Here is a 12,953-nt window from a genome sequence, read left to right on the forward strand (position 1 = left end):
CAGATTCTGTATACCAAGACTTAGTATTATTATTTATCAAAATCGTGATTAGATAGTATGGTGGCTTTAAATATGAATATGTCCTACTGCAGGCAGAGAAATCTAGGTAATTGATATTGGACGACAAGCCGGGAGGCCATGTACCCTGCCAAGAATAGATGGGATACAAAATGGCTTCAATAGATCTATACACTTCACCGCTTCGTAAAATAAACCTTATTTGTGTTTTTTGTTTTGTTTGTAATGATCACTCTGCAGTAGGATATATTCGTTATATGGATTCTTGGCAGAGTATATGAACATTCCCTGTCAAAATATGTATTCAGCCTAACGGCTCAGGAGAATATAAACTTTGACAGAAAAAGTGAGTCCATATACCCTGCCAAGGATCCATTTAACTAATAATATATATCAGTTCATCGTCTTATAATGTAGACCTGCAGTAAATCCGCGTCGTCTGTCTGAAACCAGAACACAATCACCCACCTTCTGGTGGCCGATAATAGCATTAATATTACTGTAACCGAGCAGGAAGGCAGATATTGGTTTTATTAATTTATTGAGTAGAAAATAAAGGCATTGGCCTACAATAACAGATAGATAATATTACAAATCAATAAAGAAAAACATAAGTGAGATATGACAATTGTAAATTGTACCAACAGTAAACGTTTTAGAAGCATACTATACTTTATAAAAATATGTACATGTGTTCTGTAAATAATTTAGATTAAGATCTTACAGACTCATATAATAATTACGACTTTGAAAGCAAAATTACAATAAAGTAAAGAACTTGCAATCAAAATAATTATGTATATCGGTTCTTTATATGGAAATGAAACATATACTTTAATATAGAAATAACATACCATAAGATACGGAAGATATCAGCTGGTTGTAACTCTTCAAAACGTATTACTGCTCTAACTACATAGGTAAGCGCGGTAGATTTATACATATACTGAAATACTATTATTGGATAAAGAAATATGAAATGACCAATGAAATCAAAGAACAAATGAAATAACAGAATAAAACTTTACTCAGCCAAATCAATCCAGATGCGCAATTGAACTTACGGTAAAGTGAATTTTAAGATTGTATTTAGCAAAACGATCAATGCAAAATATCAAAACGAATAAATACATATAGAAATTCATATTTATACTATCACATTACTGTAGTGAAGAAAATATGACTGATCTCAAATGGACGTAAAATGATTTAGATTCGATCAACCAACACTCCTTTTAATTACGCCTGTGCGTGATGTGTCACTCATAAGGAAAAACAGAAATGATTATACACGATCAAGAAGATTTGTAAAATATACAATGATTAATTTTCTAAAGCATTTATTAGCTAAAAATATAGCGTTAAACATAAGTCACAGATAGAACTAGTATATTTGTTCTAAATTGAAGTCATTTATATCCGATACATTACAGGAAATGTAATACAAAGATTATGTGCATTTGCAGTAGCTGATTTTAGTAGAAATAGTTCAACAAATAGTCCACAACCTGTTCGTGACCACACTGACATGCAATTTCCAGACCCTGGTTTATATCAGCACCGTGTTGTACAAGACATCTAACTACTTCTAACTTATCTTTCTCTGCAGCACAGTAGAGGGGGCTATCATTAGAGGAGCTCAGTAAATTAATATCCGCCCCATGTTCTATCAGATACTCCACAATATTCAAGTGACCACAACTAGATGCAGCATGAAGTGCGGGATCACACAAGACGCCTACCTGATTCACATCCACCTTATCGGTTAGATATTTCACAACATCTAAATGCCCACCAGAACACGCACAAGATAAACAGCTCACACCAATATTGACATCCGCGTTTTTCTCCATCAAATATATAACAATCTCCAGATGACCTGCACCTGATGCACTAGACAATGGAGAATCGCCATCATTGTCACAGAGATTGACATCTGCCCCACTCTCAATTAGATTCTTCACAATCTCCAGATGACCTTTATAGGATGCAATAGACAATGGAGATACACCATCATTGTCACAGAGATTAACATCCGCCCCACTCTTAATTAGATACTTCACAATCTCCAGATGATCATTAAGGTATGCAATAGACAATGGAAAGTTGCCATCATTGTCACAGAGATTGACATCTGCCCCACTCTCAATTAGATTCTTCACAATCTCCAGATGACCTTTATAGGATGCAATATACAATGGAGATATACCATCATTGTCACAGAGATTAACATCCGCCCCACTCTCAATTAGATATTTCACAATCTCCAGATGACCATATCTAGACGCAGCATACAGTGGAGACATACCCTTACAGTTACAGAAATTGACAATAGCACCATGCTTAATAAGATTCTTCACGATCTCTATATAACCAGCAGCGGAAGCATAAAACAACGATGGACCTATCTCGGCGTAAGAAAAATTAACATCACATCCATGAGTGATTAAATTCGCTACAACTTCATCATGTCCAAAGAGGCAAGCCACCGTTATAGCGCAATTCTGCTCGTCGCTAGCTCCTTCTCTCAACAAAACATTCACAATGTCACTGCGACCATTTAATGAAGCCACAAATAACGGTCTAGACTCTTTATCAGCGTTATCATATTTGTGATTGATACATTCAGGTTTCACGTGATCTAACACTAGGTTGACCATTTCTACATCACCACTAGCACAGGCCAGTGCTAAGCAGGTTGACTGGGATTCCAGGTCCTTACCAAACATGATTTCTGAAGTTTCTGTAACGTTTGCGCCACTACCAGGAATGTTCCTGTTCTCACTGAGGGTCTTACTGTGGACAAGTTCAACGACACTGGATAATAGATGCACATGACCATATCCAATTATCCAATACAAAACCTTAAAAACTTGTCGATTTAAAATCTTAAATTTACAATCCCACTCAGACAGTGTTCTTTTCGTAACCCCACGACCATTCTCCAGGTTGTCGAAGACCATATCTGATATTTTCTCCATTTCATTTGATTTTCTATTTGTTTCTTCATATAACATTTCGCAGTGGGTATCCTCAAAGAGCAGTGTCTTGATTTCGTGAAGAGAAAAATCACGGCAAACCTTGCAAAACTCGGAAACGAATGCTGTAGATTTCAATATATTACAATTAAACACTTCGTACAAATGGAAACGCCTTATATCACAAATAACACAATTAACCAAAACAGGAAAGTGAATTTCTGAGACAGCAATGCGACTTTCATTGACGATTGACCCATTCTCATCAAATTCTATAAACTTGTAGATAAAGCTGGAAGTAACGTACTTAATCAGACAGTCTGGAAATTGTTTACCGAAATGGACTGCAACAATTTCAAACAGTTTGTCATGAATAAAAGAAAATCTACCATCAGTGTCCTGCACTAGATATGACCCAACCAATACTCTCAGCGCGTTTCTAAGTTTCCAGTCAGAGGTTGACTTGTTTACTCTGCAGCAGTTGTAGACATCCTCTAGGCATCCTAGGTCTAAATCATGTGATGAGACACGGTTATCTTTCATGACACAGTAAACCAGGGATGCATATTGCATTTTCTTCATTTCTCGCATTTTATTCAGCTCTGAGAATAAACATCGATATGGTAAATGAAAAAAATTCTGGCCCATTTCTTGGTATTTTTCGTCAGATGAAAACAACCGACAAAGCAGAGGGAACATTGGTAATGAGTTAGACAAACAAAAATTCTCAAAACATTCCTGTCTTAATTGTCTATGTCTACAATGAATGCCAAGCATGGCATTTTTATCCTCATCGGTCAACTGATGTTCCTCATCACCCAAATCAATGACATGATCTAAATGTGTAACCAAACTATCCAGTTGTTTTGACTCTTTCAAAACGACAGACCTACATGTCATCAGCAATTTTGATCCTGATTCAAGTAGATTGAATATTCTTTCGGACTTTGCCATCCAACTGTTATACAAACCAACGTCAACACCATGGACTCCTAAAACATCATCTACAACAAATACTTGTTTAACACCCAGGTTTCCACAAATGATAATCTCGTCAATTGACGACATCGGAAGGATCTCAAATCCCTCGCGAGCGAGCTGCAAAGCGACATGGCGGATGAGAGATGTCTTTCCTATACCACCTCCTCCCGTGACTGTCACGTGATCTAATCTCTTTATATTTTCAATGATTGTTTTATAGCTGTGAATTTCTAAGAAGAACTTGTCATCTTCTCGCCATTTCTGTAACAATTTCCTATGTTGCTCTGTGGAGAAAAAAATATTATGAAAACCGCTTACAATTTTTAGATTGGAGATATTTTCTTTCAATATTCACCATGAAATAATAACCATCATATTTATATCGCTAACGATTTGTTAACATAAGAATGAATTTGAGTGCAATACCTAGGCCATTACTGAACGCCAATTTATTAAACACTCTTGTTACAAGATAACGGTTTTACACTCTGGCATTGAACCAGGATAGCGGGCAAAATATTGTTATGTTAAGGTTGTTAGCCGGGGTCGATGTTTTATTAATCAAAGACCAATTAATTATTTATCCTGATTTACAATAAAGGACCAGAAAAATGTTGATCAAAATTTGAAATTTTTTACATGCATTGTTGGACGCAGTTCTGTGGAGATTGAAAATGTATGTTACGGTGTTCCACGGTGTCATATAAGTATCAATAATTCATTTTGTAATCTTCAAGACCAAATGAATAAACACAAAAGAACAGAAATCCAACATTAAACCTAACATTAAATATTTGATGCTATAAGATTACATTTTAGAACTGTTTACAGAATTTTAAACGTTTTATTGATTGATTGATTTTATATTGTTTGATGTCTCGCCTATTCTGGGCGCTTACGGCTTTCAGTGATACGGGGCTTTGGATTTTGCGGTCTTATTCGAAGGACCGTTCCATTAAGTCGCCTCTTACGACAAGCAAGGGGGTACTGAAATGAGTATTCACAAAGTATGATTTACTTCATATCATCGGGAACGCATAATCTTGGGAATATATATTTGAATTCCATCGCTTTCAAACTCAAATACTACCGGAAATATTTCAGTTAAAATGACTCACTAAAGCTTGATTCTTTTTTTTTTTTTATCAAATCAGCACATGATTCAATCAAAAAGATACAATAAGTACATGTATATATGCCACAAAGGCAAATATATGCAATTTTGAATAGAACAAAATTTATTTCAATACATTTATACAAAAGACACTACCAGATTCCTTATAACTTGAGATTTTATCTAATCATAATATTGTATTTATGATTTTTTTATATTGTAGTTTTTAGGATTCAGTGCAAAGAAACTACATATAATTTTGCGCTTTATAAATGAATAAAATAATAATAATAATTGTGGCATGTTTGTAATGTTTTATTAGTCACAATTCCTTAGCATGAATTGCAGTATGTTATATTTTTAACTATTTTATATGATGTTTTGGCATAATATTTTGTCATTTATTAGTTAATAAATGACCATTCTAATTCCTCAAACCGTGTGATGTGTTTAATTGTGTCAAACAGAGCACCACCCTATCAGTAATCCATAAAGACATTATGGGATTTGAGCCAAGGATTTGCGCGTCAGTAATCCGATATCTTATCTACTACTATATAGATATAAACGAATCGATCGATACAAACAATTGTACAAAGGATTTGGGTCGTCTTATTGTGACGCAGTGCCATAAAATGTATCAGTCTTGATGTAGTGAAATACTTTAAAAATCATTTCTAGCATGCAGAGAATTTGCTTTAAAAATGACAGTGTTTAGTAAGATGCGATGAATGGCGAAGATAACGAACAGTGATATGCTCTTTAAGATGTAATTATGAAAGTCTATATAAAGAATTTTGTGAACCTTTTAGATTTGGTGGAATGTGATGTGCAATGGATATCTCCACGTCGTGAACTCTTTCGCGTAATGCTGCTAGATCCAGTCTTAAGGAGTTTCTGGTTGAACAATCCAAGATCTTGTCTTTCAAGGAATCAAGTTTTCTGTCAAGCTGACCTTTTCCGAGTCTTCTTATTACCTAAATGTGAGACACATGAACAAGACAGTTATAGAAAGATGCAAATTTGTTGAGTATTATTTTTTGGCTAGTTATACTTTGTCCTATAAATAGTAACATTTGATTATTGACAAAGTGTGTGATAAACTATATAGTCATGCCGTGATTTATGATCTATCAATATAATTCTATATTTGAGGAAAATAATTTTCTAAATATTCCATTGTAACACCGGTCATACACTTCGTCATATCATATTCTAACTTAACCAAGACGGATGCAGTTCCCTAAGGTTCTACTGTTGTAATATCTTTCAAAGAAACGTTTTTCATAGATTTTACAACTGAAATTCTAAAAAAGATGTTAAAATATTTAACTATTCAAAATCATATACAACATTTTTCTTCTCTAAAATTGATGTAAAGATGCTAGTGCCCGGTTTAGTGACTTGAAATACAGAATGGAGGAGTAGTATGAAAGTAAGTATGACAGTATCTTCGTAGTCTTTAGAGATCAGATCTCTCGGCAGTCTGTTGTAATTCTGATGGGCATAAATTTTACTTCATTCTTATGAGACGGAAGTTATTCGAAATCTTCTACATGAGAAGGAAATTTCGCTTAATGTGGTCTGTAATTCGATATTTAAATACATGTACATAAATCACGTTCTATCTATTAAGATATCTATTTCATTCATCACTGTATGTCGATTTAAGGGAACAAAGAAAAAAGCCCCACAGAGGCTTCGAAATCTGCTTCCCATTTGGATATTTTACTGAAGATAGACGTTAACTCCAAACTAAAGCTCAATTTCATAACATACGAAATGACTTCAGACTCTCCATCATCAACTATCCATTCTTATTTAGCAATATTTCATTATCACTTGCATATGATCTTAATGTTTCTCAACTGATTCGATACATGCATAGCTCTTATCCTTAGACGAATTTGACTCCACTTTTTTTGGCACGCTGTTTTTTGCTATAATAGCTCTAAAACTTCATTGTTATTTCGGATTTCAAACATTTCGGTTGAGCATCACTGAAGAGACATTATTTGTCGAAATGCGCATCTGGTGTATCAAAATTGGTACCGTATAAGTTTTACATGAGAGCTATTTCTAACTATGATCAATTTTTAAACCGAGAGAGGCTACTGACAAGTAAGTTGATATTACAGAGCTTCAAAGGGCTGGTTGGAAGTCAACATTTGGCAAATGTTATGATCTTTATATTAATCTTATTTGCAAATGTAATCTTTCATTCGGTTGAATGCTGTATGACGTATTCTATACCAATCGTTAGATCGTTATTTACATACAAATTTTAAGTGACTCTGTTTTTGATCAACATATAGGGTTCCCATCGAGTGCGGTTGGTGAACAGGGGGTACTTAATCCTTCTAAACACCTGATCAAACCTCTAGTGTTTACAGGGGTCCATGTTTGTCTTACTGTCAATTATGTATTCTTTATTTATGAATTTGATCACTGATCATCATCTTCACTATTTCATACCATCAGAAACTACGAGGGTGAGTCAATCAGTAACCAGCCTACCGAAAACGTATTTCCGGTTGAGATCCACCTCTTCTTTTTCGATGTAATTGCCTTCTAGTGTGATGCACTTAGACAAAAGGTGTTCAAGTGTCATCAGCCCAGAACTGAAAAAATCAGGGTCCTTTCCATTGACCCACTCCTCAACTGCCATTACGACTTCTTCGTCAGACCGGAAATCACATCCATGGATATCCTTTTTCAGGTTTGGGAATAGAAAGAAGCCGCTAGGAGCTAGGTCAGGCGAATAGGCAGGATGTGGTATTAATTCATGGGCTAGCGTTAGGTGTGTTCTCAGCTGGTCTAGCAAGCTTGCATAGTACACTCCAGTTATTGTACTTCTCTTGGGTACAAAGTCCAACATAATAACGCCTTCTGCGTCCCCAAATACTGTGGCCATTAACTTACCAGCAGATGGTTGCATCTTCAATTTCTTTGGCCTCGGGGACCCAGAACCTACCCACTGATGACTCCGAGCTTTATTCACTCGCTAATAATAGTGAACCCAAGTCTCATCTACAGTCACCAGACGCAAAAGAAAATCATCTTTTTACCTAAAACGCTTCAAAGAGGCGCTGCATACTGATGCTCTGATTGCCATTTGCTCATCGCTAAGGGATTGGGAAACTAACGGGCTGTTAGCTTTCGCATATCTAAACGATCATGTAAGATTGTTGAAACGCTACCATGTGAAATGCCTCATGCCTGCGGTATTTCTTCAAGCTGAATTCGCTTATCAGAGTATACCAGATTCCCAACTTTCTTACACATTTCTTCGTCGGTGGCATCCAGTGGGCATCCAGACCTGGCTTCATCTTCTAAAGACGTTCTACTGCGTTTGAATTCCCCTACCCAGAATATCAACCTGAGCATAAGATGGTGCAGAATACCCATAACCATCGGCTAACTCGCCGTGTATTTCCTTGCATGTTTTACGTTTTAAATACAAGTACCGAATTATAGCAAGATACCCAACTTTAGATGAAAAGCATGCCTTTGCATCACTAGCCATGTTTGACATTCAATATCTTATTAAAGAAAGGCTCGATACGGGTGCAATTTTGTATCCATGTGTAAAACATGTATTGAAACAAAGCATGAAAATCGTGACTGTCTAGGTCAATCAGAAATGGGATAGGCTGGTTACTTATTGACTCACCCTCGTATATTGACCATTTGATATCACATCAGCTTTAAAAGTAAGTATAGTCGTCAACATGGCAAAGTACCTTGACCTAAAATTGTCATACACTGCAGAGGACTTGTCTGTGTAAAATTACATGGACTGATTTGTTTCAGAGCTATTGTGTTTGGGTTTTATTTTTCTGCCGAGTTCCTGTTATTTATTGATCGTTCAAAATAAACTAATTGTTTAACCACTGTATTTTTTTTTTTTAATTTTTAACACGTCACTGAACGCAAATTATCTTTTGTAGCCACTATAGGTTCTGTTGATGGTTTGGAGTCATTCAACAAGAAACTTACTATTAACCGCTGTAGGTTCTGTTGAAGGTTTGGAGTCATTCAACAAGAAACTTACTCTTAACCGCTGTAGGTTTTGTTGACAGTTTGGAGTCATTCAACAAGAAACTTACTCTTAACCGCTGTAGGTTTTGTTGACAGTTTGGAGTCATTCAACAAGAAACTTACTCTTAACCGCTGTAGGTTTTGTTGATGGATCATTTAAAATGAAACTATTTAGCAGTTTCTATTGATGGGGTCATTCAATCCAACTGTTTTAGCTACTGATGGGTCATTCAACCTAAAATTACGATATCCGAAGCTTTAGTTTCTATTGATTTATCATTCAACTCATAATCAACTGTTTTATCTGGTGTACGTTTCATTGACTGGTCACGACCCAAACCTTTTAGCTGCTGTAGTTTTATGTACATACCTCGCTTAAATCCTTCCACTTTCTTTTAAACTCCCCATCGCTGACTGACGGTGGACAATGACTGAGAGAATTTCGACATATCCGGACTCGTTCCAAGTCATCGGCGGGCTCTGTATCTGAAGGTTCCGGTTCTTCTCCCCAACCTTTCGTTGGTCTCTTAACATCCGTAGTATTTCGTATTATCTTATAGAAAAGAGTGATGTCAAAATTTTCGGACGTGACTGGATTCTCTGTAAAATTTTTAATGAGGATGTGCTTAAAAGACATATGAAAATGTTCTTTAAGCTACAAACTATGATATTCTCACACATATTGCTAGTACTTGATTGGTCGCAATGGCTCGGTGGTTGAGCGCTTACTTCATTAACGGAAGGTCGAAGATGCGAGGCTCGCTCATGCCTTGGGTGCCTCCAACCTACGACGTCAAATAGGTAAAGTGATCCATAGCCACATACATACAGTAGTATATAGAGGTAAAAGTCACGGGGGTTTTGGATGATAATGTATAAATTGAGCTTCTGTAACACAGAAAACTTTAGTGCGATGAAGAACCTTCACTGCTACAATATTGACCGCCATGCATATGTCTAAATTTCAGGCACTTTATCTACACGCTTACAGTGAATTTCTGGGGATGAACAATTTTGATTTGTTATAAATGTAATTCGTTAAGTTATATCCAATATGTTCATTAAATTGTATATATTTTAAATTTACAGGAAATGAAATGTAAGGGTGACCTCATTATAAGCGTTTTCGTTATAACCGAGTTTTTCTGTAAAGTAAACAAGTTTATATATTTTTCTGTGAACATGAACAAAGGTAACAGATATTTGGCCTATTGCCGCATTTGCTTTTGTTTCAACAAATGAATAGTAAAGATTCGTCCATTGATTTACCAGAAATCTATTGTATGTTGCAAGATCAAGAATTAATTCTTTACCTGGAAACAATATGCCCTTTTGTTCATCGCTACAATTCTTGAAAGCTTTTCTCTTGTGTCGTTTTAAATGTTTTTCTAATTTCCGTGGTGGAACTATGGTATCAAACCAGATACGAACAGCGTCCACTGCAAGGTGAGCTTGCAAGAAATATCGAAGGAAATTGTCCTCTTCTCTGGAAATACCAACCACGTGATCTGAAAAGTTTCTGACATGGAGTGACTCTAAAGAGTTTGAGGACACAAATGGAGATTAACCACAACATATGATGCTAAGATTCTGTTTATATTCAATTTAATAGAGTTATATTTCAAATGATTGTCAATCGCAGGATTTCTATAAAACACTTTCTAATAACATAGCAAAGCCGTCATTGACGAATCAAATGCATACACGCATAGTGAGTGAGTTTTTACCATTTATCATCGCTGAGGCTTCAGATCCTCCATCTTCCAGTGAGTCGTTTACATCTGAATCGTCCGACGTCTCTGACTCAGAATCGTCTGTCCCCGAAAGTGTTTCAGCCATGTTCTATGAAAATTTTCAATAGAGTATTATCTTAATATTCAAATATCTATTGTATCACCAGAGCGTGTCACCAAATTAGAGATCAAAACTAGGGAATTGTTTTGTATACATAAGCACCAATTGTAGAATGTGAAAAGATTTTCTTTGCAGTTATAAGGCATATTAAGAAAGGAAATGAAACAATTGAATTTCACTCTACATGAATTAACTAAAACGGAATTATGCTTTGTTTATCCTAGGAGACTAAGTTTCATTATGTAATGGATCGCAACAGCCCATGGCCCCAGGACTGTATTACAGTACTTATTGTATCAAACTGAAAGTAGAAATTCCAGAAGTTCGTTCTCGCTCTATATAAGTTACCTATAACGGAATTATGCTTTGTTTATGCCAAGTTTCATTATGTCATAGATCCCAGCAGTCCAGGACAACGTTTTGTAATAGGCGGTGTTATAATGGACGGGAACACTCTTCCGGAAGTGTATAATCAAAACAAAAATCTTTAAGAAATAGGCATGGTGTTGTTAATGCATAAATTCAACAGATTATAAAAGACCCAGAGTACACAACAAGAACATAAAACCTTACTGATTACAGAAAACGAATTATTTCTTAAATTTCTACAAGATTAATAAAATAAACCTACCAATAAAGGTACGTTTTTCAAAACGAAACCAGAAAATCCGGTATGGACTTTACTTATCTTTCTAGTCTAGGTCACCTACACGTTTGTCAATGCAGTGTTCTACGAGACAAACGTCTAGGAGCATTCTACGATAAACATTTACACTCCATAACGAGGCTTATCCGAATTCTGATAAAGCAGCTGATTGGTTGATCAATGCATAACGATGACGGATGCAGTCGAACAGAAGATAAACAAAGTTTTATCAGATTTAAAAATCGAATTCTCACTGAAACCTTTACAGAAAGAGTGTTTACTTAAATTAGCAAATAGGTCAGACGTGTTGACAGTATTACCAACAGGCTATGGGAAATCGTTATTGTATACGATTCTACCGCAATTAATGTTTGAAGAAGACCTGCATAGTAATACTAGTTCTCGTGAAGTCAGCATAATTCTGGTCATATCGTCACTGGTTTCTCTAATGAAGGACCAAATTTCGAACTTCCAAAAACTCAACGTTTGCTTTCTTTAGAACAAGCGACACATAAACTGACATTTGGAACAACAGTTGTGGTCTTTGTTTTCTTCGGTGTCGCTTTCCGTTTTTCGATAGCGCCCCCTCGCGGTGTAATATTTTTAAATAGAACGCTCCAAGGCGTTTGAGTGGGAAGTCAAACGGCTTGTGTGACCTAGGCTACTTATCTTTCTTGATTTACATAACCTCTATACGACAGCCGACACGGGTCATTTAATTTAGAACTGTCTACCTATAGTTGTTCTTCGTTATTCACCCACACCCACACCTCTGTCTACGTCTCAGGTCATGTGGCATTCTTTTAACCCCCCCCCCCCCTATCTGAATAAGTATATATATATATATATATATATATATATATATATATATATAGGTAGGTATCAGGACAACTCGCCCCCAAGACAACTCGCCCTCAAGACAACTCGCCCCCTCATCGGGACAACTCGCCCCAAAGACAACTCGCCCTCAAGACAACTTGCCCCCTCTTCGGAACAACTCACCCCCTCTCTTGAGATATCTCGCTCCTTCATATCATACATATAATACATGTTTACAATTGTTATTTTTGGTCTAAATCCAAGAGGTGTTTAGTAAAAATTAATGAATTTCTTATGGATAGTATATACATCACAGACAATAAGACATCTTCACATAAACACCGAACTTCGTGTCTTTTTATGCAAGACGAAAGATTTTAGTGAAAATCTGGTGTTTGGGTTCAGTAAATTCATCATCACTTTTATGTACATGTAAAATATATAATTTCAGCGGAAACAAGTTAGCGTTTGGTATAGGAAGAGTATTAGCTTGGTCTACAGC

The 12,953-nt window shown here is 36.0% G+C and overlaps 1 protein-coding gene across 3 annotated transcripts; it reads right to left on the minus strand.

Moving 5' to 3' along the window:
- Nucleotides 1–542: 542 nt before the first annotated feature.
- Nucleotides 543–12,274, minus strand: LOC125668372 (uncharacterized). Of its 3 annotated transcripts, none has more exons than XM_056149013.1 (6): nt 11,953–12,274; nt 10,860–10,974; nt 10,446–10,640; nt 9,503–9,732; nt 5,897–6,068; nt 543–4,261 (listed from the first exon to the last, which is right to left on the minus strand). In XM_056149013.1, the coding sequence occupies exons 2-6, from the start codon at nt 10,969–10,971 to the stop codon at nt 1,494–1,496; spliced, it is 3,477 nt and encodes a 1,158-aa protein (XP_056004988.1). In that variant the 5' UTR covers nt 10,972–10,974; nt 11,953–12,274; the 3' UTR covers nt 543–1,493. The 3 variants fall into 3 exon arrangements, with proteins under 3 accessions (XP_056004988.1, XP_048758447.2, XP_048758456.2); XM_048902490.2 differs by lacking the exon at nt 11,953–12,274 and adding an exon at nt 11,618–11,934; XM_048902499.2 differs by lacking the exon at nt 11,953–12,274 and adding an exon at nt 11,335–11,651.
- Nucleotides 12,275–12,953: the final 679 nt, after the last annotated feature.

Source organism: Ostrea edulis, chromosome 9 (assembly GCF_947568905.1).
Source record: "Ostrea edulis chromosome 9, xbOstEdul1.1, whole genome shotgun sequence".
Taxonomy (NCBI): Eukaryota; Metazoa; Mollusca; class Bivalvia; order Ostreida; family Ostreidae; genus Ostrea; species Ostrea edulis.

What these genes read in the sequence shown, in the direction of transcription:
- LOC125668372 (XM_056149013.1), bottom strand. Translation starts at nt 10,971, where the DNA reads ATGGCTGAAACACTTTCGGGGACAGACGATTCTGAGTCAGAGACGTCG. An exon ending in AAAGGGCATATTGTTTCCAG is followed by an intron (nt 9,733 to 10,445) that starts GTAAAGAATTAA and finishes AAAATTTTACAG; the next exon opens with AGAATCCAGTCACGTCCGAA. An exon ending in CATTCCACCAAATCTAAAAG is followed by an intron (nt 4,262 to 5,896) that starts GTTCACAAAATT and finishes TTTTCTCCACAG; the next exon opens with AGCAACATAGGAAATTGTTA.